Source organism: Cervus elaphus, chromosome 25, assembly GCF_910594005.1.
Source record: "Cervus elaphus chromosome 25, mCerEla1.1, whole genome shotgun sequence".
NCBI classification, from domain to species: domain Eukaryota; kingdom Metazoa; phylum Chordata; class Mammalia; order Artiodactyla; family Cervidae; genus Cervus; species Cervus elaphus.
Window position 1 is genome coordinate 17,652,258 of NC_057839.1, and position 24,291 is coordinate 17,676,548.

General features: G+C 38.9%; 1 protein-coding gene across 3 annotated transcripts in view; it reads right to left on the reverse strand.

The window, feature by feature from the left end:
- Positions 1-24,291, reverse strand: part of CWC27 (CWC27 spliceosome associated cyclophilin) — a 245,543-nt gene that overhangs the window by 34,933 nt on the left and 186,319 nt on the right. For all 3 annotated transcript variants that reach the window (XR_006337842.1, XM_043887741.1, XM_043887740.1), the window contains exons 12-13: positions 23,022-23,131; positions 14,135-14,238 (exon numbers count right to left, since the gene is read on the reverse strand). Coding sequence is in view for 2 of the 3 variants with exons in the window: in XM_043887741.1 (XP_043743676.1) it covers positions 14,135-14,238; positions 23,022-23,131 (214 nt within the window). In the remaining variant the exon portion in view is untranslated. The remainder of the gene's footprint in view (positions 1-14,134; positions 14,239-23,021; positions 23,132-24,291) is intronic.

Below are 24,291 nucleotides of genomic sequence, written 5' to 3' on the forward strand. Positions count from 1 at the left end.
TTCCAATGAGTCAGCTCCTCGCATGAGGTGGCCAAAGTACTGAAGTTTCAGCTTCAGCATCAGTCCTTCCAATGAACACCCAGGACTGATCTCCTTTAGGATGGACTGGTTGGATCTCCTTGCAGTCCAAGGGACTCTTAAGAGTCTTCTCCAACACCACAATTTAAAATCATCAATTTTTCAGCGCTCAGCTTTCTTTATAGTCCAACTCTCACATCCATACATGACCACTGGAAAAACCATAGCCTTGACCAGATGGACCTTTGTTGGCAAAGTAATGTCTCTGCTTTTTAATATGCTATCCAGGTTGGTCATAACTTTCCTTCCAAGGAGTAAGCGTCTTTTAATTTCATGGCTGCAGTCACCATCCGCAGTAATTTTGGAGCCCCCAAAAATAAAGTCTGACACTGTCTCCCCATCTATTTCCCATGAGGTGATGGGACCAGATGCCATGATCTTAGTTAAGCCAACTTTTTCACTCTCCTCTTTGATTTTCATCAAGAGGCTTTTTAGTTCCTCTTCACTCTCTGCCATAAGGGTGGTGTCATCTGCATATCTGAAGTTATTGATTTCTCCCAGCAATCTTGATTCCAGCTTGTGCTTCTTCCAGCCCAGCGTTTCTCATGATGTACTCTGCATATAAGTTAAATAAACAGGGTGACAATATACAGCCTTGACGTACTCCTTTTCCGATTTTGAACCAGTCTGTTGTTCCACGTCCAGTTCTAACTGTTGCTTCCTGACCTGCATACAGGTTTCTCAAGAGGCCGGTCAGGTGGTTTGGTATTCCCATCTCTTTCAGAATTTTCCACAGTTTATTGTGATCCACACAGTCGAAGGCTTTGGCGTAGTCAATGAAGCAGAAATAGATGTTTTTCTGGAACTTTCTTGCTTTTTTGATGATCCAGTGGATATTGGCAATTTGATCTCTGGTTCCTCTGCCTTTTCTAAAACCAGCTTGAACATCTGGAAGTTCACAGTTCATGTATTGCTGAAGCCTGGCTTGGAGAATTTTGAGCATTATCTTACTAGCGTGTGAGATGAGTGCAATTGTGCGGTAGTTTGAGCATTCTTTCGGATTGCCTTTCTTAGGGATTGGAATGAAAACTAACCTTTTCCAGTCCTATGGCCACTCCTGAGTTTTCCTAATTTGCTGGCATACTGAGTGCAGCACTTTCACAGCATCATCTTTCAGGATTTGAAATAGCTCAACTGGAATTCCATCACCTCCACTAGCTTTGTTCGTAGTGATGCTTTCTAAGGCCCACTTGACTTCACATTCCAGGATGTCTGGCTCTAGGTGAGTGATCACACCATTGTGATTATCTGGGTTGTGAAGATCTTTTTTGTACAGTTCTTCTGTGTATTTTTGCCACCTCTTCTTAATATCTTCTGCTTCTGTTAGGTCCATACCATTTCTGTCCTTTATCGAACTCATCTTTGCCTGAAATGTTCCGACTACTTTACATTAATTATAGTTCATTTAACTCTAATAATAACTCTGAGGTGCATATTGTCATCTCTATTTTACAGGTGAAGAAATTGAGGTTTGCAAGAGAGGCTGCTTGCTGCAGTCATTGTGAGAGGAGGGATTTGAACCAGCTGCTATAATTTAATAGCCCACTGTATAATTAGGAAATGATTCAATATTTGGCATTACAGAGAGCCTCCATGAATGTATGTTTTTTTAAAGGAACATGGAAAGTATTCCAAAGATGAGAATGGGTGATATACTCTGTAACCAGCTCCAGAAGACAGATATTATTATTTAGAATCAAAAGTCTCTGAAAGTCCTACTCATCCTATTAATTATTATGATTTCTTCTCATCCTGCAGATTATTACTTCATGTTCAAATGACTGTTGATAGGAGCTGGTGTTCTGGAGGCAGGATGGGCTCTTAAGTGTGACTGACATCTTCACTATTTATTAGTGTGTGATCTTGGACAAATGATCTGTTTGAGCCTCAGTTTCTTCATTTATAGGATGAAAGTAATACTAACTATCTGATAGAGTTAGAAATAAACCCACCACAGTTGGTCTCTAACCTTAGAGTCTTATGAGGCTCTTGGGAGGTTTGAATAAGGGAAGATAGCAGGGTGCCTGAAATGTAGCACATGGAAGTAAATATTTGCTTCAAGAATGAATTGGTGGGATCCAGATCTCCTACTACCAGTATGTATGTATGTATGTGCTCAATCATGTCTGACTCTTTGCAACCCCATGGAGTGTAACCTGCCAGATTCCTCTGTCCATGGGATTTTCCAGGCAAGAATATTGGAGGGGGTTGCCATTTCCTCTTCCAGGGCATCTTCCTAACCCAGGGATTGAACCTGCATCTCTTGCATCTCCTGCATTGGCAGGTGGCTTTTTTTTTTTTTTTTTTTTACCACTGTGCCACATGCGAAGTCCACTATCAGCAGAACAGCAAAAACAAATAAGCATAAAAAGGATGTACACTTACTTTAAAGTCAAGTATAAGTGACTCTGGTTGCCAGATATTTTGTGTAATCTTACTGATTAATCTGAATAACTGGTAATTTGCTAAAAGTATACTTAACAAGTGGTTTTAAAAGAAATGATGAGATTTCACATTAAAGTAACCCTGAAGATATGCCAAAACAAAAAGTCTGTGAAAACATAAACACTCCACAAGCAAAAAAAAAACAACACAAAAAACAAAAAAACCCCAAAACTGAATCTAGACAGACCTTACACCTGTCACAAAAATTAACTCAAAATTGATCATAGAGCTAATGTAAAATGCAAAAGTATAAAATGCCTAGGAGATAACATAGGAGAAGACCCACATGACAGTGGATATTTTAGATACAGCATCAAAGGTGTGATCTATGAAAAAAATACTGTATAAGCTGGACTTCATTAAAATTAAAACACTTCTGTGAAAAACAATGTCAAGTGAATGAGAAGACAAGCTACAAACTAGGAGAAAATATTTGCTCAAGATATATCTGATAGAGAAGTGTTATTCAAAATATACAAAGAACTCATAAAACTCAACAATGAGAAAAATTTTAATTTTTTGCTAATTAAAAAGTGAGCAAAAAACCTTAGCAAAGTAAATATATAGATGGCAAATAGCACGTGAGGAGATGACCAACATCACAGGTCATTGAGAAAGGTAAAAAGAAAGTGAAAGTGCTAGTTGCTCAGTTGTGTCCAACTCTTTGTGACCTCGTGGATTGCAGCCTGCCAGGCTCTTCTGTCCATGGAATTCTCCAGGCAAGAACTGTGGAATGGGTAGTCATTCCCTTCTTCATGGGATCTTCCCAACTCAGGGATTGGACCCAGGTCTCCTGCATTTCAGGCGGATTCTTTACCAGCTGAGCCACCAGGGAAGCCCTGGTGATCACCATCACAGGTCATTAGGGGATTGCAAATTAATGCAACAACTGGATACTACTCCACAGCTCAGTTGGTAAAGAATCCCTACAATGCAGGAAACCTGAGTTCGATTCCTGGGTTAGGAAGATCCTCTGGAAAAGGAAATGGCAACCTACTCCAGTATTCTTGCCTGGGAAATCCCATGGACAGAGGAGCCTGGTAGGGTACAGTCCACGGGGTCACAAGGGTCAACATGACTTAGCAACTAAAGCACCACCACACTTATCACAATGGCCAAAATCCAAAACACAATCCCAAATGCTGCTGAAGACATACAGCAGGGAATCCTATTCATTGCTGGTTGGAATACAAAATGAAACAACCACTCTGGAAGATAGTTTGGCAATTTCTTACAAAAATAAACGTACTCTTACCATACAATACAGCAATCATGGTTCTTGGTATTTATCCGGAAACATGTCTACACAAAAACCTACAGATAGAGGTTTATAGTACTTTTAATTTTAACTGTCAAAACTTGGAAGCAACCAAGATATCCTTTAGTAGGTAAATGGATAAATCAACTATGTACATTTAGACAATGGAACATTATTCATTGTTAAAAAATGAGCTATGAAAAATATGAAAAGACATGGAGGAACTTTTAAATATATACTGCTAAGTGAAAGAAAAACTAGACATCAAATTGCCAACATTCCCTGGATCATGGAGAAAGCAAGGAATTTCCAGAAAAACATCTACTTCTGTTTCATTGACTATGTTAAAGTCTTTGACTTTGTGGATCACAACAAACTGGAAAATTCGTAACAACAGATTGGGAGTACCAGGCCACCTTACCTGTCTCCTGAGAAACCTGTATGTGGGTCAAGAAGCAACAGTTAGAACTGGATGTGGAATAACTGACTGGTTCCAAACTGGGAAAGGAGTACGGCAAGGCTGTATTTTGGCATCCTACTTATTTAGCATACATGCAGAGTACATCAAGCAAAATGCCAGGCTGGAAGAATCACAAGCTGGAATCAAGATTGCCAGGAGAAATACCAACAACTTCAGATATGCTCATGACACTCTAATGGCAGAGAGTGAAGAGGAACTAAAGAGCCTCTTGATGAAGATGAAAAAGGAGAGTGAAAAAGCTGACTTAAAAACTCGACATTCTCCACTGCTGCCCTGAAAATAAATTCATCAGTGCCATCTCCTCAGATTCCATATATATGTGTCAGTATATGATATTTATATTTCTCTCTCTGACTTACTTCAGACATAGAGAACAGACCCGTGGGACACAGTGGGAGGAGAGGAGGGAGAAGGGGAGATGCATGGAGAGCATAACACAGGAATTTACAATCCCATATACAAAACAGATAGCCAATGGGAATTTGCTATATGACCATCAGGGAACTCAAACAGGGGCTCTGAGACAGGCCGAAGGGTGGGGTGGGGAGGGAGATGGGAGGGAGTTCCAGGAAGGAGAGGACATGGATGTACCTATTCTGCTGATTCTTGTTGATGTATGAAAGAAAACTACAAAATCCTGTAAAGCAATTATCCTTCATTAAAAAATTAAAAAAACAAAAAAACCCAACTTTCAAAAAACTAATATCATGACATCTGGTCCCATCACTTCATGGCAAACAGAGGGGAAAAAGTGGAAGCAGTGACAGATATTACTTTCCTGGGTTCCAAAATCACTGTGGATGGTGACTGCAGCCACAAAATAAAAGATACTTGCTCCATCCTTATGGCAGAAAGCGAAGAGGAACTAAAGAGCCTCTTGATGAAAGCCAGACATCCTGCAGTCCAAAGTCAAGTGGGCCTTAGGAAGCATTACTACAAACAAAACTAGTGGAGGTGATGGAATTCCAGTTGAGCTATTTTAAATCCTAAAAGATGATGCTGTGAAAGGGCTGCACTCAATATGCCAGCAAATTTGGAAAACTCAGCAGTGGCCACAGGACTGGAAAATGTTAGTTTTCATTCCAATCCCAAAGAAGGGCAATGCTAAAGAATGTTCAAACTACTGCACAATTGCACTCATCTCACATGCTAGCAAAGCAATGCTCAAAATTCTCCAAGACAGGCTTCAATAGTATGTGAACCGTGAACTTTCAGATGTTCAAGTTGGATTGAGAAAAGGCAGAGGAACCAGAGATGAAATTGCCAACATCTGTTGGATCACAGAAAAAGCAAGAGAATCCTGATAAAACATCTACTTCTGCTTCATTGACTACTCTAAAGCCTTCGACTGTGTGGATTGCAACAAACTGTTGAAAATTCTTAAAAAGATGGGAATACCAGACCATTTTACCTGCCTCCTGAGAAACCTGTATGCAGGACCTGTATGCAAAATGGTTATCTGAAGAGGCTTTACAAATAGCTGAAGAAAGGAGAGAAGTGAAAATCAAGAGGGAAAGGTACATCCAACTAAACACAGAGTTCCAAAGAATAACAAGGAGAGACAAGAAGGCCTTCTTAGATGAACAGTGCATAAAAATAGAGGAAAACAACAGAAGGGGAAAGACGAGATATCTCTTCAGGAAAATTGGAAATATCAAGGGAACATTTCAACCAAAGATGTGCACAATAAAGGACAGAAATGGTAGAGACCTAGTAGATGCAGAAGAGATCAAGAAGAGATGGAAAGAATACATGGAAGAACTGTACAAAAAAGATCTTAATGAACTGGATAACTACGATGGTTTAGTCAGTCACCCACAGCCAGACATTCTGGACTGTGAAGTCAAGTAGGCCTTAGAAAGCACTGTTGTCAATAAAGCTAGTGGATGCGATGGAATTCCAGTGGAGCTATTCAAAAGCCTAAAGAATGATGCTGTCAAAGTGTTGCAGTCAATATGTCAGCAAATTTGGAAGACTCAGCAGTGGCCACAGGACTGGAAAAGGTCAATTCTCATCCCAATTTCCACAAATAAATGTTCAAACAATCAGACAACTGCACTCATCTCCCATGTTAGCAAGATCATGCTTAAAATCTTGGCGAACCAAGAACTTCCAGACATCCAAGCTGGGTTTAGAAAAGGTAGAAGAACCAGAGATCAAACTGCCAACACTCGCTGGATCACAGAGAAAGCAAAGGAACTCCAGAAAAGCATCTACCTTTGTTTCATTGACTACGCTAAAGCCTTTGACTGTGTGGATCATAAATAACTGTGGAAAGCTCTCAGAGAGATGGGAATACCAGATCATCTTACCTGTCTCCTGAGAAACCTGCATGGGTTGAGAAGCAACAGTTAGAACCCTGTATAGAACAACTGATAGGTTCTGGATGGAGAAAGGAGTACAACAGGGCTGTCCGCCGTCACCCTGTTTGTTAAACCAATACCCTGAGCACATCATGAGAAATGCCGGTCTGGATGTGTTACAAGCTGGAATCAAGATAGGCAGGAGAAACTTCAACAACCTCAAGGATGCAGATGATACCACTCTAATGGCAGAAAGCAAAGAGGAACTAAAGAGCCCCTTGAGGGTGAAGGAGGAGAGTGAAAGAGCCAGCTTAAAACTAAACATGAAAAAACTAAGATCATGGCATCTGGCCCCATTACTTCATGGCCAACAGAAGGGGAAAAAGTGGAAGTAGTAACAGATTTCCTCTTCTTGGGCTCTAAAATCACTGTGGATGGTGACCACAACCATGAAATCAGAAGATGATTCACTCTTGACAGGAAAACGATGACAAACCTAGACAGTATGTTGAAAAGCAGAGACATCACTTGGCTGACAAAGGTCCATATACTCAAGGCTATGGTCTTCCCAGTGGTCACATACGGTTGTTTGAGAGCTGGACCATAAAGAAGGCAGAGCACCAAAGAATTGATGCCTTTTGAACAGTGGTGCTGGAGAAGACTCCTGAGAGTCCCTTGGACAGCAAGGATATCAAACCAGTCAATCTTAAGGGAAATCAACCCTGACTACTCTTTGGAAGGACTGATGCTGAAGCTGAAGTTCCAGTATTTTGGTCACCTGATGAGAATAGCTGACTCACTGGAAAAGTCCCTGATGCTGGGAAAAATTAAGGGCAGAAGCAGGAGAGGGCGTCAGAGGATGAGATGGCTGGATGGCATCACTGATGCAATGGACATGAACTTGGGCAAACTTCGGGAGATGGTGAGGGACAAGGAGGGCTGGTGTGCTGCGGTCCGTGGGGTCACAGAGAGTCGGACACGACTGGGTGACTGAACAACAACAACAGTACCAAGTCTAGGTCAACGGTGCCGCGCGCATTTAATTCAGAAAGCACCACTTTGGTACCACTTGAGAACAAGGATCACAAGCCAAGATCTGGAATAAAGCTTCCCAGGACCTACAGACTGGCTCATAGCCTCTGATAAATGAGGACCACTGCGACACACACAATGACTAAAGGTGCTCTAACCCATCAGTTCTCAAAATGTTGGGCGTCACTGTGCCTGCAATGTCAAAATTATTTTCTATGAATACTAAGACATTATTTACCCTCATTATTCTCATCCTGTCATGAATGTGCAGAGAAAATTTTCAGAGAACACATGATGTATTAGGTCAAAACAGAGTGAAATGTAGATATGAGAACCAGCTCTTCCTGTTATGCTGGACATAAGAGATATGAAAAAATGTAAATAAATACCACTCTTTTCAGTTTTTTTGCTGCTGAGAATATATTTTCTGCTTTGAAAATATAATTATTCTTCATAAAAGTACATTACTTACGTTAAATGTAATAGGTTCATTATTGTTATTTTGAAGTGATTTACAATTTCTAGTATTAATTCCTAATAAGGTAAATATCGATAAATATATTTCACATAAACAAATGCCCAAGAATTTTTAAGAGTATAAAAGTGGCCCAGAGACCAATAGTTTGAGACCTGAAGTTCTACTTATCACTAAAGGGTAAAGATCTCTTAGGTGGCTAACCTGGGCTTTCATTAGCTTCACAGTCTCCTTATAGCTGTATGTGTGTTTGCCTACACCAACTTGGCTTCCCTGGTAGCTCAGCAGGTAAAGAATCTGCCTGCAATGCAGGAGACCCTGGTTTGATTCCTGGGTTGGGAAGATCCCCTGGAGAAGGGAATATGCTACCCATTCAGGTATTCTTGGGCTTCTCTGATGGCTCAGCTGGTAAAGAATCCACCTGCAATCTGGGAGACCTGGGTTTGATCCCTGGGTTGGGAAGATCCCCTGGAGAAGGGAATGGCTACCTACTCCAGTTTCTGGCCTGGAGAATTCCATGGACTGTATAGTCCATGGGGTCACAAAGAGACATACATGATTGAGCGACTTTCACTTTCAGGCTGCTGAACAGATGGTGGAGTAGAAGGACTTGCCCAGATCTTATCCTGGAAGAAAAGCTTGCTCCTAGGAAGAAAAGCTATGACAAACCTAGACAGCATATTAAAAAACAGAGACATTACTTTGCCAACGAAGGTCCCTATAGTCAAAGCTATGGTTTTTCCAGTAGTCATGTATGGATGTGAGAGTTGGACCCTAAAGGAAAGATGAGCACTAAAGAATTGATGCTTTTGAACTGTGGTGCTGGAGAAGACTCTTGAGAGACCCTAGGACTTCATGGAGATCAAACCAGTCAATCCTAAAGGAAAAGAGTCCTGAACATTCATTGGAAAAACTGATGCTGAAGCTCCAATACTTTGGCCACCTGATGTGAAGAACTGACTCCTTAGAAAAAGCCCTGATGCCGGGAAAGATTGAAGGCAGGAAGAGGAGGGGGCAAGAGAGGATGAGATGTTTGGATGACATCACCGACTGGATGGACATGAGTTTGAGCAAGCTCTGGGAGTTGGTGATGGACAGGGAAGCCTGGTGTGCTGCAGGCCATGGGGTTGCAAAGAGTCATACATGACTTAGTGACTGAACTGAACTGAACACCAACTTGTTACCCTTGCCTGGCAACGTGCCGCTTGAATCAAGTGGGGAATATAATTACAATATTCATGTGTTGTCACAGCACCTTTCACTCAATACATGACCAAATCATACACAGTATGCATTACATTTGTAATTATAGTATTACATATAAAAGGTGTTTATAGCTTTGCTAGTACAAGGAATGAAATGAGGCTGTATCCTTTAATGGTATCTTATAGTGAGTTCTAAATTGGTCTAACAGTTTGTAATCTTTTTTTAACATCTACATTATTAAATTTTCACTGTTTTGGATACTCAAGACAACTGGTACTTGTTGCTTCTATGCTATGCTAACTTGGTTCTCAGAACTCTAATCTTTAGCAGAAACAAACTGTCTGGCTGATAGACAAAACTGATTTTTAATGCAAGCCAGAGTATAATAATAAAATGGGGAAAAAATTCTAGATCCTGAAGTTCTAACACAAAGGATTATCTTGAAGACTTTTTCAGAACCAAGAACAAGGATACTTAGAGCTGACAATCTTGAGGAGTTATGTTGAAATATGTACCAGTTATTGATACATTAAAAACAGAAGCAAACCAGACTGGGTATTTTTTAAAAGTTTACAAGGGAAAAGCATTTCTTCTGAAATGTTCTTCTCTTTCACTAAGCGTTGCAAAGTACCATAATTAATTCTTACGATTCTAACAGTCCTAAAAGCAAGTCATAAAAAAGATATTTACTTGGGAATATAAATTGGAATGACATTTTGCTAGGGCCACTTGAAAATATTTAGCAGAGTCTAACATGCATACCCACTGACCAAGCAACTCCAGTTTTAGAAACTTATCCTGAGAAAAGTGGCAGTGACACAGATCTAAGGACATTCATTACAGTGCTATGTGTAATAATAAAAACTAGAGAGCCTGAACATCCAACAAGGGACTGACCAAGCAAAATGTGGTTCAGCATGTAAGGGAATACTATATGGCCACGATACAGAATACAAACAGAATATCATAAAATTATATATCACAAGGCCAAGTATTTATTATACATAGCTGAGGGGGAAAAATCTAATTATAAGACTGCAGCATTATATAATCTCATCTCTGCTTAAAATATGCATAAGTATGTGGAACGGCATATATACATGCATAAATTAATAGCACTTATTGTTGAGTTTGGGATCACAGGTGATTTACTTTACTTCACTTCTTTTGAGGTATCTATACTCTGGTTTTTCTACAGTGAATATCTTTTCCTTATATAATAAAAAATATAAAATCTTTACTTGAGGTGGTGATGGTGGTTTAGTTGCTAAGTTGTATCTGACTTTAGTGACCCCATGGACTGTGGCCTGCCAGGCTCCTCTGTCCGAGGGATTCTCCAGGCAAGAATACTGGAGTGGGTTGCCATTTCCTTCTCCAGTTTACTTAAGGCAACCACTGCAATTGTTAGTGTTTTCCTATTCTTATATTACTGAATATTGTATGTACTAAACAAAGTGGTGAAGGGGAGAGAGAGAAGAAGAGAAAAAGGGATGAAGGCAGATAGACATTTATACTGTTTTTTATTTTATCATGTATATTTGTTGTGAAGTTTTATGTTAATGATCTGCAAAGAAGTGTCAATGGAACACAGTAGTGAATAGTTAATGTTCACAAGACTGCAGTCTACTCTCATAGACTTAATTTTTTTCCTTCCTCTTGGAATGCTAATTTTGTTGCATAAGGAGCAGGTGGCTTTCTTTTTTTATAAGTCTCCCTACTGCCTTGTCAGACACAACTCTCAAAACTTTTTTGGGAGCTAACCAAGCTTTATCTAACTAAACTCAAAATGGCATATGGACTTCATCTACATGGTCATACACATCCTTTGGCTGATAACTCCTGCTATGTATCTAACTGATTTTATAAAATCCATGTTTGAAGACGGTTACTATAGCTAGAAGAGTGTGTGATGTTATGGGATGAAGGATGGGAAGAAGGAATGTCATGGCAAAGAGGTTCCTTTAGCTGCTACACTAGAATCTGGTGCCCGTCTGGTGCCCGTCACTACCAGTATCAAATATTGGCAGTATATATCCCTACAAAGGAAAAATGCTAATCGTTGTGAGTGAAAAATTTCTATCACGCATTTCAGCTTAGATCTACTAATAACACTTTCTTAAATGCCTTGTTAGACAGTGAAATCTGGGAATAATTATCAAACACCATATACGGTGTTTACAATAGAATCATATTTCTTTTCTTTCTCTCCCCTGCCCACTTTTTTTTGCATAAAAAGTAGAACGCAGCTGAATGGTACCCAAATGTCTGTTGTATACCATGCCAATACAGCAGCTCGGCCAAAAATGCGAATAGAACAGTTTGCCAAGTAAAAGAAAACATAACAAATTGGTAATGGTTTCTATCTTGACAGAAAATGAAAATGATCCCTCAATGTGTGGTCACTCATGCGGACACATAAAAATGTCTTAGAAGCAATCATTTTACCTCAGATAACAGACCCTGGCAGTGTAGTACAGCACTGGCTGACTTTCACTTCTTAGAAAAGTGGCAAGCGTGACCTACAAAACAGTCTGGGAACCATGTAATTTATGCATAACACACATGCATATGCCATGCACTCATAATATTTGCTATAAATCATTTTGAATATAAGACATCTTTTCCTAGTGGAATATATTTTATGAGAGATGATCTAAATCACCAGGGATTTAATAAAGCTGAACTGGTTTATACTGGTTTGTTTATGAACAGAAGTGATGCCACTGCTTATCAGGTTACAAAATTTCAATAGTTTACACTGCAACAGAAAGGTGGTAGATAAGAACCCCAGATGTTTTAATTAGATGTTAGAGTAAAAAAACACAAAAAGTATGTAGGTACCTAGCGTAGACTTCTGACTTTCTGGTTAAGTGACTGTAATTGGAAGCAGAAAGGAACCCCTTGAAGACCTGGTAATCATTCCTTCATCCTAATCCCCCTTCCTTTACCACTTATTTCTGTTTCCTAGATGGAGAACTAGCCAATATCACTGACCTGTGATTATTCCCCCTGCCGCCCCCAATCTGGTGAAGTTTCCCGTCTGTTTTAACTTTCTAATGAGGGTGTTAGAATATTGATTGTATTGTGAAATCACATCAAAAATAAAAATGACACTTTGAAAAACACTAATTGATATCTGATGCTAATGAGGGATTCAAAATGAGAGGACATGGAACCAAGGAACTAGGAAGAACCTTGGGAAGTTAAATGGTCTTGCCAAGTTGAAAGTAAATTTGAATCCTGTGGGTTATGAGTTTCAAATGAAATTTCTGGGTTTAAATTTGTTGGTGACTTTCCTGTTCAATAAAAAAGGACTTAAATGGCTTATAAAAAGGTTAAAAAAACTTATTGGGCATCAAACTGCTCTTACAAAACACCATCTTGATGAGTTAAGTGTAAATGAATCAGAAACACATGGATCATATTTCCTTAAAAAATGCATATGGATTCAAAAATAAGAGGAAGAGGACTTGGCAAAACATTTTTTGTGTGTGGTGGCTGAACCCAAAACATTTGAAAGATATTTTGAGACATTCAAGGAATCCAAAATAAAACTAAACCTGTCCAGTCATATAAAAAAACAGAAAGTTCTTTGCAATGTGCATTTATCTCTATGGGTCACTCACCACTCACTGAGCCTTCACCTTTGGCAGAGAACTATGGGATAAGCTAGCTTCTGTCTTAAGCAGCTTTGAATTTAAGTATAAACAAATACACAAAAGCAATAGAAACCTATTAAAAGAGACTCAGGGTTTTACAAACATTGGCATCATAACCCAAATCATACAGAAATTATAGACTGAGAAATACACAAGTGCTTTCAGGATTGTATGCTAGGTAAGATTTATCCCATTCAACTCATCATCACCTGGCCCTTTTGACTAAAGTCAGATATAGTTGCAGAGTCTTACTTGCTTAAATGTCTTCTTAGTAAGTGTTTTTATGTCCTTTTAAATGTGTGTTCCAGCCCTCTTTCCACCCTCTAGATTTGTGAGTGCTCAACAAATCTTGCTGACTGGTTTCCTGGAGCATGGGAGTGCTGAGCAGTGTTTTGAAATGGGGGAGAGGTGCCGTTTGGCAGAGGGGAGTGAGGCTGTGATTCTGGGTTGGGGTAATGGCACAGTGTGACAGTTCAGAGGCTCCAGAGAGTGAGTCATGTGTGGGGGTGACCCACTGGCTTGCTTGCAGCAACGTGCCTGAGCCAGGGTGTCATGGGAGGTGGAGGCAGTTAGGTGTGGGGAGGCCTAATATACTACATGTGAAGTCAACTGGAGGACAGAGGAGAATGATAAGAGAAAGCACAATTCTTTTTTTTTTTCCGCCAGTATAGGATAAAGTGTTAAGCACAGGACATTCATCCCTTTATTTCTTATCAGTGTCTTTAAAAGCTGAAAAATATCCGAAGATAAAAATGAGTTAACTATGTATGTATTGCTAGGATCCAGGAGATCATAAATTTGAAGAGGAACTTAGTAGGATTATGAAATGGACTAATGAGTTCTAAAATGTTTGTGGGAAAGTGTAAAAAAATGACTCGGAATTTTTTAAGACTGTTTTCTAGTTGATAAACGTGAGTCTTATCTTTTCCATGATATTAGAAAACTATTTAGGGCAAGGATAGTGACATGTATTTCCTGTGTATTTTCTACTGGATAATACAATAGTGGGAATACACAAAGCACTAAATAAATGCTTACTGAACTGAAATGGAGTAAAAGGAGGTTGAGACCATATAAGATGAGAATATAATCGAAGGTAAAGTCTGAAAAAAAAAAAGCATGCTATAACTGTTTTAATAGTGTCTCTGCTCTGAGTCCATTTGTTCATAGTTAATATAAAGAAATCAAAGGCCTTACCATCCTTCATCATCTTCTACTTCTGTTTCAGAAATGTCATTTTCAGGAGTTTCAGCAATTGCTTGAGTGAGTTTAGATTTAAACTGGTTCAGCAGCGCAAGAGTCTGAAATAACAATTAGGACTGCTAAACTTCCTGATAAGAATAAATATAATTTCAGAAGAGACACTTAAATTTAGTAGAAGAGAAAATATCCTTCCATAAAACAATTTTCTAACTTTGAAGGAAAATAACAAAACTGCCCTCCAATTATAACCGTGATTGATATTCACAAACCTTGACATTGGCCTGTTTGCATTTGCACTGATATTTGCCCCCAGGAATATGTGACTATTTCTGATTTTGGGGCTATAAACTTGTTTATATAGAAGACATTTAAACTTTAAAATGCATGCTTACTAACAGCTAAGTTTTTAGGGTACACAAGATGGGGAGGTATTAACACTTCACTAAGACATGTGAAATCAAAAACAAAATACCACCAACAAAGAGCACTTTTCATTGACCAAATTTCCAAAAATGTAAAGATGTCAATGTTGGGAAAGGTGAAATGAATGAACACATTGATTGTTGGAAGGTGGGTAAACTGCAGTGACATCTTTGGAAAGTTTTTTATACGTATCAGAAACAATAAATGCTCATTGCTTTTGATTCAATAATTCCAATCCTGGGAATACATGTAGAAAAATAATCTGAAACACCGAAAATGGCTTATGCAAAAGATGTACACTGCAACAGTATTCATACAAGTGAAAAAAGGAAATGTTAAATGTCTATTTATAAGAAAATAGATAAATTTGGTAAAAAGCAGTGAATATGTAATTACACTATTATTAAAACGATATTCATGAAGTATTCTATTGTTAAACGAAAGAAGAAGGATATAACGATCACGTTGAGTATATTTTTATAAAAAAGGGACCAGTCCTCTGATTTTTTTTTTTGACTCCCATGCCCTTTAAGAGGGTAAGCAGGAAGCTAAGAGGAAGCAACAAGTGCCTGAAATTTTAATCATATTGTCTCCAGCTATACCTTAACAACTTGTTTCAGAATTTGAGCAGAGAAATTAGAAATTAGAAAAAAAAATTTTATTCTACAGTTTTAGAAGATACTTAATTGTGAAATGGGATAAAGTACCACCTGTCTAAAAAAAAATCAAGTTTCTAATTAAGACAATGGTGCACTGAATTCAGTACTGAAATATAGTCGACCCCTAAACGCATTGGAGGTTAAGGGCACCCATGCTCTGAGCGGATGCCCTCTCTCTACTTCTGTGGTTATGCAACCATTCGTGGTTAGTCCAGGACTGTCGTATATATTTATTGAAAGAAATTTGAGTATAAGTGGACCCATGAAGTTCAAAGCTGTGTTGCTCAAGGGCTAACCGTACTTACATTTCATAAGAGAAAATGTGTAATAGTTCAATGTGTGAAAAACAGATACCAATGTGTGAAAAACAAGTTACCGAGTCATGGTAACTTGGAGGCTCCAGAATTTATCTAAAATATCATTAAGACCACAGTTTATGAAAAAATTAAGTAGGTGTTGGTGGCCTAGAACCTAGGCTCGCTAAGACAGGTGGTGTCAAAATAACTACAAGAAACAAAGGAAATTATTGTTAAAAAATGATAGGTAAAAGTGCCTTACACGTTTTTGTAAGATTTAATGCCTGCATAGACAATAGCTGAAAATATACACATTACCATAGGTGCTTAATGAGATGAGTTTTAAGGAGAAACTATAAATTCCTATAGAATATCCTCATAAGCATTTTAAGGGCTGCTAGTGAGTTAGGGTTTAGATACTTCATTTGTTTCTACAGTAGTAATTAAAGGATTAACCTCTTCAAACAATGTTAATAAAGAAAACATCCTTTATTTTAAAACCTTATTCATTAAAAAAAAAAACCCTTCTGCCTACAAACTTTTATTGTATTTGCTTTATAATAAGGAAAGAAATTATTGTAGAAATATTAGAAAACAAAGACAAGCAAAATAAAAATATCTACTTCCCACCACTAAAAAGTAACCACTGTGGACATATGGTATATATCCTACAGGGCTTCCTAAGTGTTTCTGGGGGTGTATATGTGTATGTGTTTATATACTTATATATTTTATAAACATGTATCTCTACATGCATATCTATCTATCACTTAAAAGCAAACCCCATCAATTTTTAATGGTGGATTTTCACAAATTTGGAAATGTCTTCTCTGGGGACATAAATAAAAATGAAAACAAAGGAGATTTCTTAGTGAAGTCTTAGAAATTTTAAAACTTCCTAGAAAATTACTAGACATGGATCTTATTCTTTTGAGGTGAAAGTGGCAAGACAGTCTGTTTTTAGAGCCAATTAATGTGATATTGGCATTTGGTCAAAGGAGGAGAGCTGGGACTATGACAAGCAAAAAATATCCTCGTGGCCTTTCTTTTTGTTGTTCAGTCGCCAAGTCATGCATGACTCTTAGTGACTCTATGGGCTACAGCATGCCAGGCTCCCCTGTTCTCTACCATCTCCTACATAGAATTTGCTTTGATTCATGTCTACTGAGTTGGTGATGCTGTCTAACCATCTTATCCCCTGCAGCCCATCTTCTCCTCTTGCCATCAGTCTTCCCCAGCATCAGGGTCTTTTCAATGAGTGGGCTCTTTGCATCAGGTGGTGAAAATACTGGAGCTTCAGCTTCATCAGTCCTTCCAGTGAATATTCAACATCAGTCCTTCCAGGGTTGATTTTCTTTAGGACTGACTGGTTTGATCTCTCTGAAGTCCAAAGGACTCTTACGAGTCTTCTCTAGCACCACAATTCAAAAGCATCCATTCTTTGGTGCTCAGCCTTTTTTATTGTCCAGTTCTCACATCCATACATGACAACTAGAAAAACCGTACCTTTGACCATACAGACCATTGTTGGCAAAGTGATGTCTCTGTTTTTTAATATGTTGTCTAGATTTGTCATAGCTTACCTTCCAAGGAGCAAGCTTCTTTTAATATCATGGCTGCAGTCACTGTCCACAGTGATTTTGGAGCCCAAGAAAATAAAATTTGTTACTACTTTCACTTTTTCCCCTTCCATTTGCCATGAAGTGATGGAAGTGAATGCCATGATCTTCGTTTTTTGAATGCTGAATTTCAAGCCAGCTTTTTCACTCTCCTCTTTTACCTTCAAGAGGCTCTTTAGTTCCTCTTCACTTTCTGCCATTAGAGTAGCATCATCTGCATACCTGCAGTTGTTGATATTTCTCCCGGCAACCTTGATTCTAGCTTGTAATTCATCCAGCCTGGCATTTCATATGACGTACTCTGCATATAAGTTAAATAAGCAAGGTGACAATATACAGTCTTCTTGTACTCCTTTCCCAATTTTGAACCAGTCCGCTGTTCCATGTAAGGTTCTAACTGTTGCTTCTTGACCTGCATGTAGGTTTCTCAGGAGACAAGTAAGGTGGTATTCCCAGACAAATAAGTCTGGTATTTCCAACTCTTTAAGAACTGTCCACAGTTTGTTGTGATCCACAAAGTCAAAAGATTTAATTTAGTCAATGAAGCAGAAGTAGACGATTTTCTGGAACTTGCTTGCTTTCTCCACGATCCAATGAATGTTGGCAATTTCATCTCTGGTTCCTCTGTCTCTTTGAAACCCAGCTTGTAAACCTGGAAGTTCTTGGTTCACATACTGCTGAAGCCTAGCTTGAAGGATTTTGAGCATTACCTTGCTAGCATGTGAAACAAGTGTAAATGTGCAGTAGCTTGAACATTCTTTGGCACTGTCTTTCTTTGGGATTGGAATGAAAACTGTCCTTACCAGTCTTGTGGCCACTGCTGAGTTCTCCAAATTTTCTGACATATTCAGTGCAGCATTTCACATTCAGCATACCAGTCAATTTCACAACATTATCTTTTAGGATTTGAATTAGCTCAGGTGGAAAATTCCATCACCTCCACTAGCTCTGTCTGTAGTAATGTTCCCTAAGGCCCACTTGACCTCACACTCAGGATGCCCAGCTCCAGGTGAGTGACCACACTGCTGTGGTTCAGCTCAGTTCAGCTCAGTCACTCAGCTGTGTCTGACTCTTCGCAACACCAGGGACTGTAGCACGCCAGGCCTCCATGTCCATCATCAACTCCCAGAGCCTGCTCAAAGTCATGTCCATCCAGTTGGTGATGGCATCCAACCATCTCATCCTCTGTCATCCCCTTCTCCACCTGCTTTAATCTTTCCCAGCATCAGGGTCTTTTCCAATGAGTTAGTTCTTTGCATCAGGTGGCCAGAATCCTGGAGCTTTAGCTCAGCATCAGTCCTTCCAATGAATATTCAGGACTGATTTCCTTTAGGATTGACTGGTTGGATCTCCTTGCTGTCCAAGGGACTCTCAAGAGTCTTCTCCAGCACCACAGATCAAAAGCATCAATTCTTCGGTGCTCAGTTTTCTTTTTGGTCCAATTCTCACATCCATACATGGCTACTGGAAAAACCATAGCTTTGACTAGACAGACCTTTGTTGGTAAAGTAATGTCTCTGCTTTTTAATACACTGTCTAGGTTGATGATGGCTTTTCTTCCAAGGAGCAAGCGTCTTTTAATTTCATGGCAGCAGTTACCATCTGCAGTGATATTGGAGCCCCCCAAAAGAAAGTCTGTCACTGTTTCCATTGTTTCTCCATCTATTTGCCATGAAGTGATGGGACCAGATGCCATGATCTTTGTTTTTTGAATGCTGAGTTTTAAGCCAGTTTTTTTCACTCTCTTCTTTCACCTTCATCAAGCGGCTCTTTAGTTTCTCTTCACTTTCTGCCATAAGGGTGGTGTCATCTGCATATCTGAGGTTATTGATATTTCTCCTGGCAATCTTGATTCCATATTGTGCTTCATCCAGTCTGGCATTTCACATGATGTATCCTGCATATAAGTTAAAATAAGCAAAGTGACAATATATAGCCTTGACATACTCTTTTTGCAATTTGGAACCAGTCCATCATTCCATGTCTGGTTCTATCTGTTGCTTTTTGCCCTGCATACAGATTTCTCAGGAGGCAGGTAAGGTGGTCTGAGAGTATTCTCCACTCTTTAAGAATTTTCTACAGTTTGTTGTGATCCACACAGTCAAAGGTTTTAGAGTCGTCAATGAAGCAGAAGTAGATGTTGTTTTGGGATTCTCTTGCTTTTTCTGTGATCCGACGGATGTTGGCAGTTTCATCTCTGGTTCCTCTGCCTTTTCTAAATTCAGCTTGAGCACCTGGAAGGTCTCAGTTCACATACTGTTGAAGCCTGTCTTGGAAAATTTTGAGCATTACTTTGCTAGCATGTGAGATGGGTGCAATTGTGTGGTAGTCTGAACATTCTTTGGTGTTGCCTTTCTTTCGGATTGGAATGAAAACTGACCTTTTCTAGTCCTGTGGCCACTGCTGAGTTTCCCAAATTTGCTGGCATATTGAGTGCAGCACTTTTACAGCATCATCTTTTAGGATTTGAAATAGCTCAGCTGGAATTCCATCACCTCCCCTAGCTTTGTTTGTAGTGATGCTTCCTAAAGCCCACTTGACTTCGCATTCCAGGATGTCTGGCTATAGGTGAGTGACCACAGCATCATGATTATCTGGGTCATGAAGATCTTTTTTTGTATAGTTCTTTTGTTTATTCTTGCCACCTCTTCTTAATATCTTCTGCTTCTTTTAGGTCCATACCATTTCTGTCCTTTATTGTGCCCATCTTTGCATGAAATGTTCTGTTGGTAGCTCTAGTTTTCGTGAAGACATGTCTAGTCTTTCCTATTCTGTTGTTCTCTATTTCTTTGCATTGATCACTGAGGAAGGCTTTCTTATATCTCCTTACTATTCTTTGGAACTCTGCATCCAGATGGATATATCTTTCCTTTTCTCCTTTGCCTTTAGCTTCTCTTCTTTTCTCAGTTATTTTCAAGGCCTCCTCAGACAACTGTTTTGCCTTTTTGCATTTTTTTCTTGGGGATGGTCTTGATCACTGCCTCTTGTGCAATGTTACAAACCTCTGTCCACAGTTCTTCAGGAACTCTCTCTATCAGATCTAATCCCTTGAATCTATTTGTCACTTCCACTGTATAATTGTAAGGGATTTAATTTAGGTCATACCTGAATGGTCTAGTGGTTTTCCCTACTTTCTTTAAGTATGGATTTTGCAATAAGTAGTTCATGATCTGAGCCACAGTCAGCTCCTGATCTTGTTTTTGCTGACTGTATAGAGCTTCTCCATCTTTGGCTGCAAAGAATATAATCAATCTGATTTTGGTATTGACCACCTGGTTATGCCCATGTGTAGAATCATCTCTTGTGCTGTTGTGGTTATCTGGTCATTAAGACATCTTTTTTGTGGTTATCTGGGTCAGTAAGACATACACAGTTCTTCTATGTATCGGTGCCCCCTTTTCTTAATCTCTTCTGCTTCTGTTAGGTCCTTGCCATTTCTGTCCTTTATTGAGCCCATCTTTACATGAAATGTTCCCTTGATGACTCCAATTTTCTTGAAGAGATCCCTAGTCTTTTCCACTCTATTGTTTTCCTCTATTTCTCTGCATTGTTCATTTAAAAAGGCCTTATCTCTCTTTGCCATTCACTGGAACTCTGCATTTGGCTGTTCTTTCTAAACATTTCCTATTTTCAAGATTGGACTTTCTCTAGTTGCATTTGAAAGGCAAGACAGATACTAGCCAAAAAAGCAGACACTGTGGAAAGAAATGGAAGAAAATAGGATCTGCATGGAGGTATTTCTGTTTGGCATCCAGAGGAATCAGTCTTCTGGCTCCTGCAGGAGGAGAAAAGGACTAACCACTAACCACATTCTCTTCAGCACAGAGTGAGCCTTCCAGCTGTGTTGATGAAGAAGCTGTTTTGATGGCGCCTCCCCTGGTAGACCTTTTGCACACATGTGTATACATGGGTCTCTCAAATGGCATTTGCTCCTCTAGTCCTGCCCCGGGTTCTCTACTCTCCATACAGCAACCAGGTTGAAGGAATCTTCCCAAACAGCAAATGAGATTATAATACCTTCTTTCTTCGATGTCTCCCCATTGCTTTTAGGGTAAATCTCAACTCCTTCATATGGCTCAAAAATATCTTGTGTGAACTGGCTCCTGCTTACCTCTCCAGCCTCATCTCTTTCTTTCTCTTAGTTTAAGTTCCAGTCATACTTAACATCTTTTAGTTCTTTGCAAAGAGTTTAAAGACTTCTCATATACTATTCTTGTCTAGCCATGTATCTCCTCACTAACCCTCAAAGCTCAGCTGACAAATCATTTTCTCAGGGAAGCCTTTCTGGATTCTTATGCCATATTAGGTCCTACTCTGATACATTTACATAATTTAATGTATCTAACCTGTCATAATGCTCATCCCCTTTTGTTGGTATTACTTGTTTAACTGCCTTTCTTTCTGATAGCTCAGAGAAGATAGGGCTGTTTCTGCCTTGTTTACCACCAATTACAGTGATGAGGACATGGTAGATTTTTAATAATTATTTACTAGCAGGAAGAAAGAGAAATGCAAGAATAACAGTGATCCTTAACATCTTTTGGTAATACATTCAGAGGACTTTGTGACTCCATGAAAACAAGTTAATAAAGCACTTTTCTTAATTTCACTTGATGTGCCATTTCTTTTGAAAATTGCACATAAGTTAGTTCTCTGTAATTATAATTTCCTATACCTGAATTCTCGTTGAATTTTCCCTATGATTATTTTCACGCTAGGCACTGATGCGTGATCTTCCTTACCAGTAATTAGGTGTCATTTATAATATAGTTCCTGATTAGATTAATTTATTCAAACAGGCTTGGGCTTTTTAATTTACTTTTGCCTGTTTTATTTATATGCCTAAAATGATATGTTCTCATATATATATATACACGGCAGCACCAAATATAAATAATTTTGGTCTGCCCCCCTAGCTTTTCAACATAAAGGGCTGCTCAAGGGATCCATCTCATCAAGTGCCAAGTGCTGCATGGTGTTGACCCCCAAGATGTTGAGCTAACTTCCTATCTTTTTTATTCTTGATTTCTGACAATCTTCTTATATTACTAGCTAAAGATTCAGGAATTACTTTCAGTAAAGAGAGTTTGGCAATATTGTTTATGGTAGAAGTTAACTAGCAGACCAAGTGCCTTATTTATAGGCAGTATACTATTTCAAGCGAAGTTGGCTAGGCAGCAGGTGAGATGCTGAGCCCTTCATCATTTATAATTACGGTCTCATGATATTCACTTAGCAAAGATTCTATCTGAGTGTCTGGTAATATGTGGTTTTACCAGGTTCCTGTGTTTAATTAGGGAGGACTTCCCTGGAGGTTCAGACAGAAAAGAATCTGCTGGAAATGAGGGAGACCTGGGTCAATTCCTGCGTCAGGAAGATCCCCGAGGATACCTAAGGTCTATACCAGGCCCCCATGATTTAGGCTTCCTAGGTGGCGCTAGTGGTAAAGAACCCACCTGCCAATGCGGAGACCTAAAGAGACCTGAGATCAATCCCTGGATAAGGAAGATACCCTGGAGGAGGGCATGGCAACCCACTCCAGTATTCCTGCCTAGAGAATCCCTTGGACAGAGGAGTCTGGCAGGCTACAATGCATGGGGTCGCAAAGAGCCGGACATGACTGAAGTGACTTAGCACGCATGCACAAAGTTAAAATTTGAAAGTCTTAGGTTTTATACCTTTCTATCTGGAAAGAACTCTATCATCTGGATCTTTGCTTGAACGGCCAAGGTCCTGGTCACCTCACTGTATGTTAATATATCCTTTTTAATTTTTAAGATGTAATGTTTTCCCTCATGTATAATCAAAATAGGTTCTGTTGACAACTCCTGCACAACAATTAAAAGGCAATGAATTGCATATGAATTTTGGTTTGTGAAGTTACCTGGTCTTCCCGGGAAGTTCCTGTCTTTGCCTGCTGCTTCCTCAAAGCTTCATATTTTCGCTTTTCTCGTCTGTATTCTGCAACAGCACCATCTGGAGCAGCCTCTTCCTCTGAGGAATAATAGACTAGTTTTAGAATAAACAGTAAAAAGGCTGTATGGATTCATACTGAAGTCTATGAATGTCTATCGCTGAAGAGGAGGTCAGAACCTGGGACTGCTTTCCTCCATTTAAAAAAAGAAAACTCTTTCTGGCTTACTTCACTCTGTATAATGGGCTCCAGTTTCATCCATCTCATTAGAACTGATTCAAATGTATTCTTTTTAATGGCTGAGTAATATTCCATTGTGTATACGTACCACAGCACTGGGATGACCCAGAGGGATGGGGTAGGGAGGGAGGTGGGAGGGGGGTTCAGGATGGGGAACACATGTAAATCTATGACTGATTCATGTCAATGTATGGCAAAAACCACTACAATATTGTAAAGTAATTAGCCTCCAACTAATAAAAAAAAAAAACAACTCAACAAACAAACCAATAAACTCTACAAGCTCCACAATGATTTCCTAGAAAATGACTGATGTTAATTAAACAACCAATTTTAATGTCTTTATTTTATACTGTACTATTATAGTTGTTCTCACTTGTAATTATTTGACTTTAAAATCACCTATCTCACCTTTAAAATAAGATATTCCTAAAATTCAGCAATACCATTTCATATTACTCCTTTGCCTTACAAGATATAGTCCTTCAATATTGGTTGATTTTCCAATTACTTTCCACTTCTGCTCCCCAGTTAAAACAATAACGAAACAACAACAAACAACTTTGATTTAATAGCATCATAGAATACATATATATCTAATAAAAAATCAGGACAGTTACCCAGAAGCAGATGAAAGTAATTTTTACTAAATTAGAAATGAGAAAAAAATAATTATGGATTTGATCCTGCAATAAATTCCATATAAAAATTAGTTAACATCTGGGTTCACAGAATACAGTGTTGCCTAAAAAAAAAAGTACCAATATTTTACAATACTTACATTTATATATATTAATGACAATTTGTGACTTAAGAAACAAACCTATATCTTCTCATCTTTGGCTGACAAACCAAGATGAGCCAGCTGTAATCAAGAATGTCACAAACTGTTCTACTCAAGCCTTGGTTTGTTGCTTGCCTCTTTGTTACCTAGTTTGAGAAGCATAATTAATGTGTAATATACTAATAACCAGCCATTGTGTTCAAGAGATTATCTAGT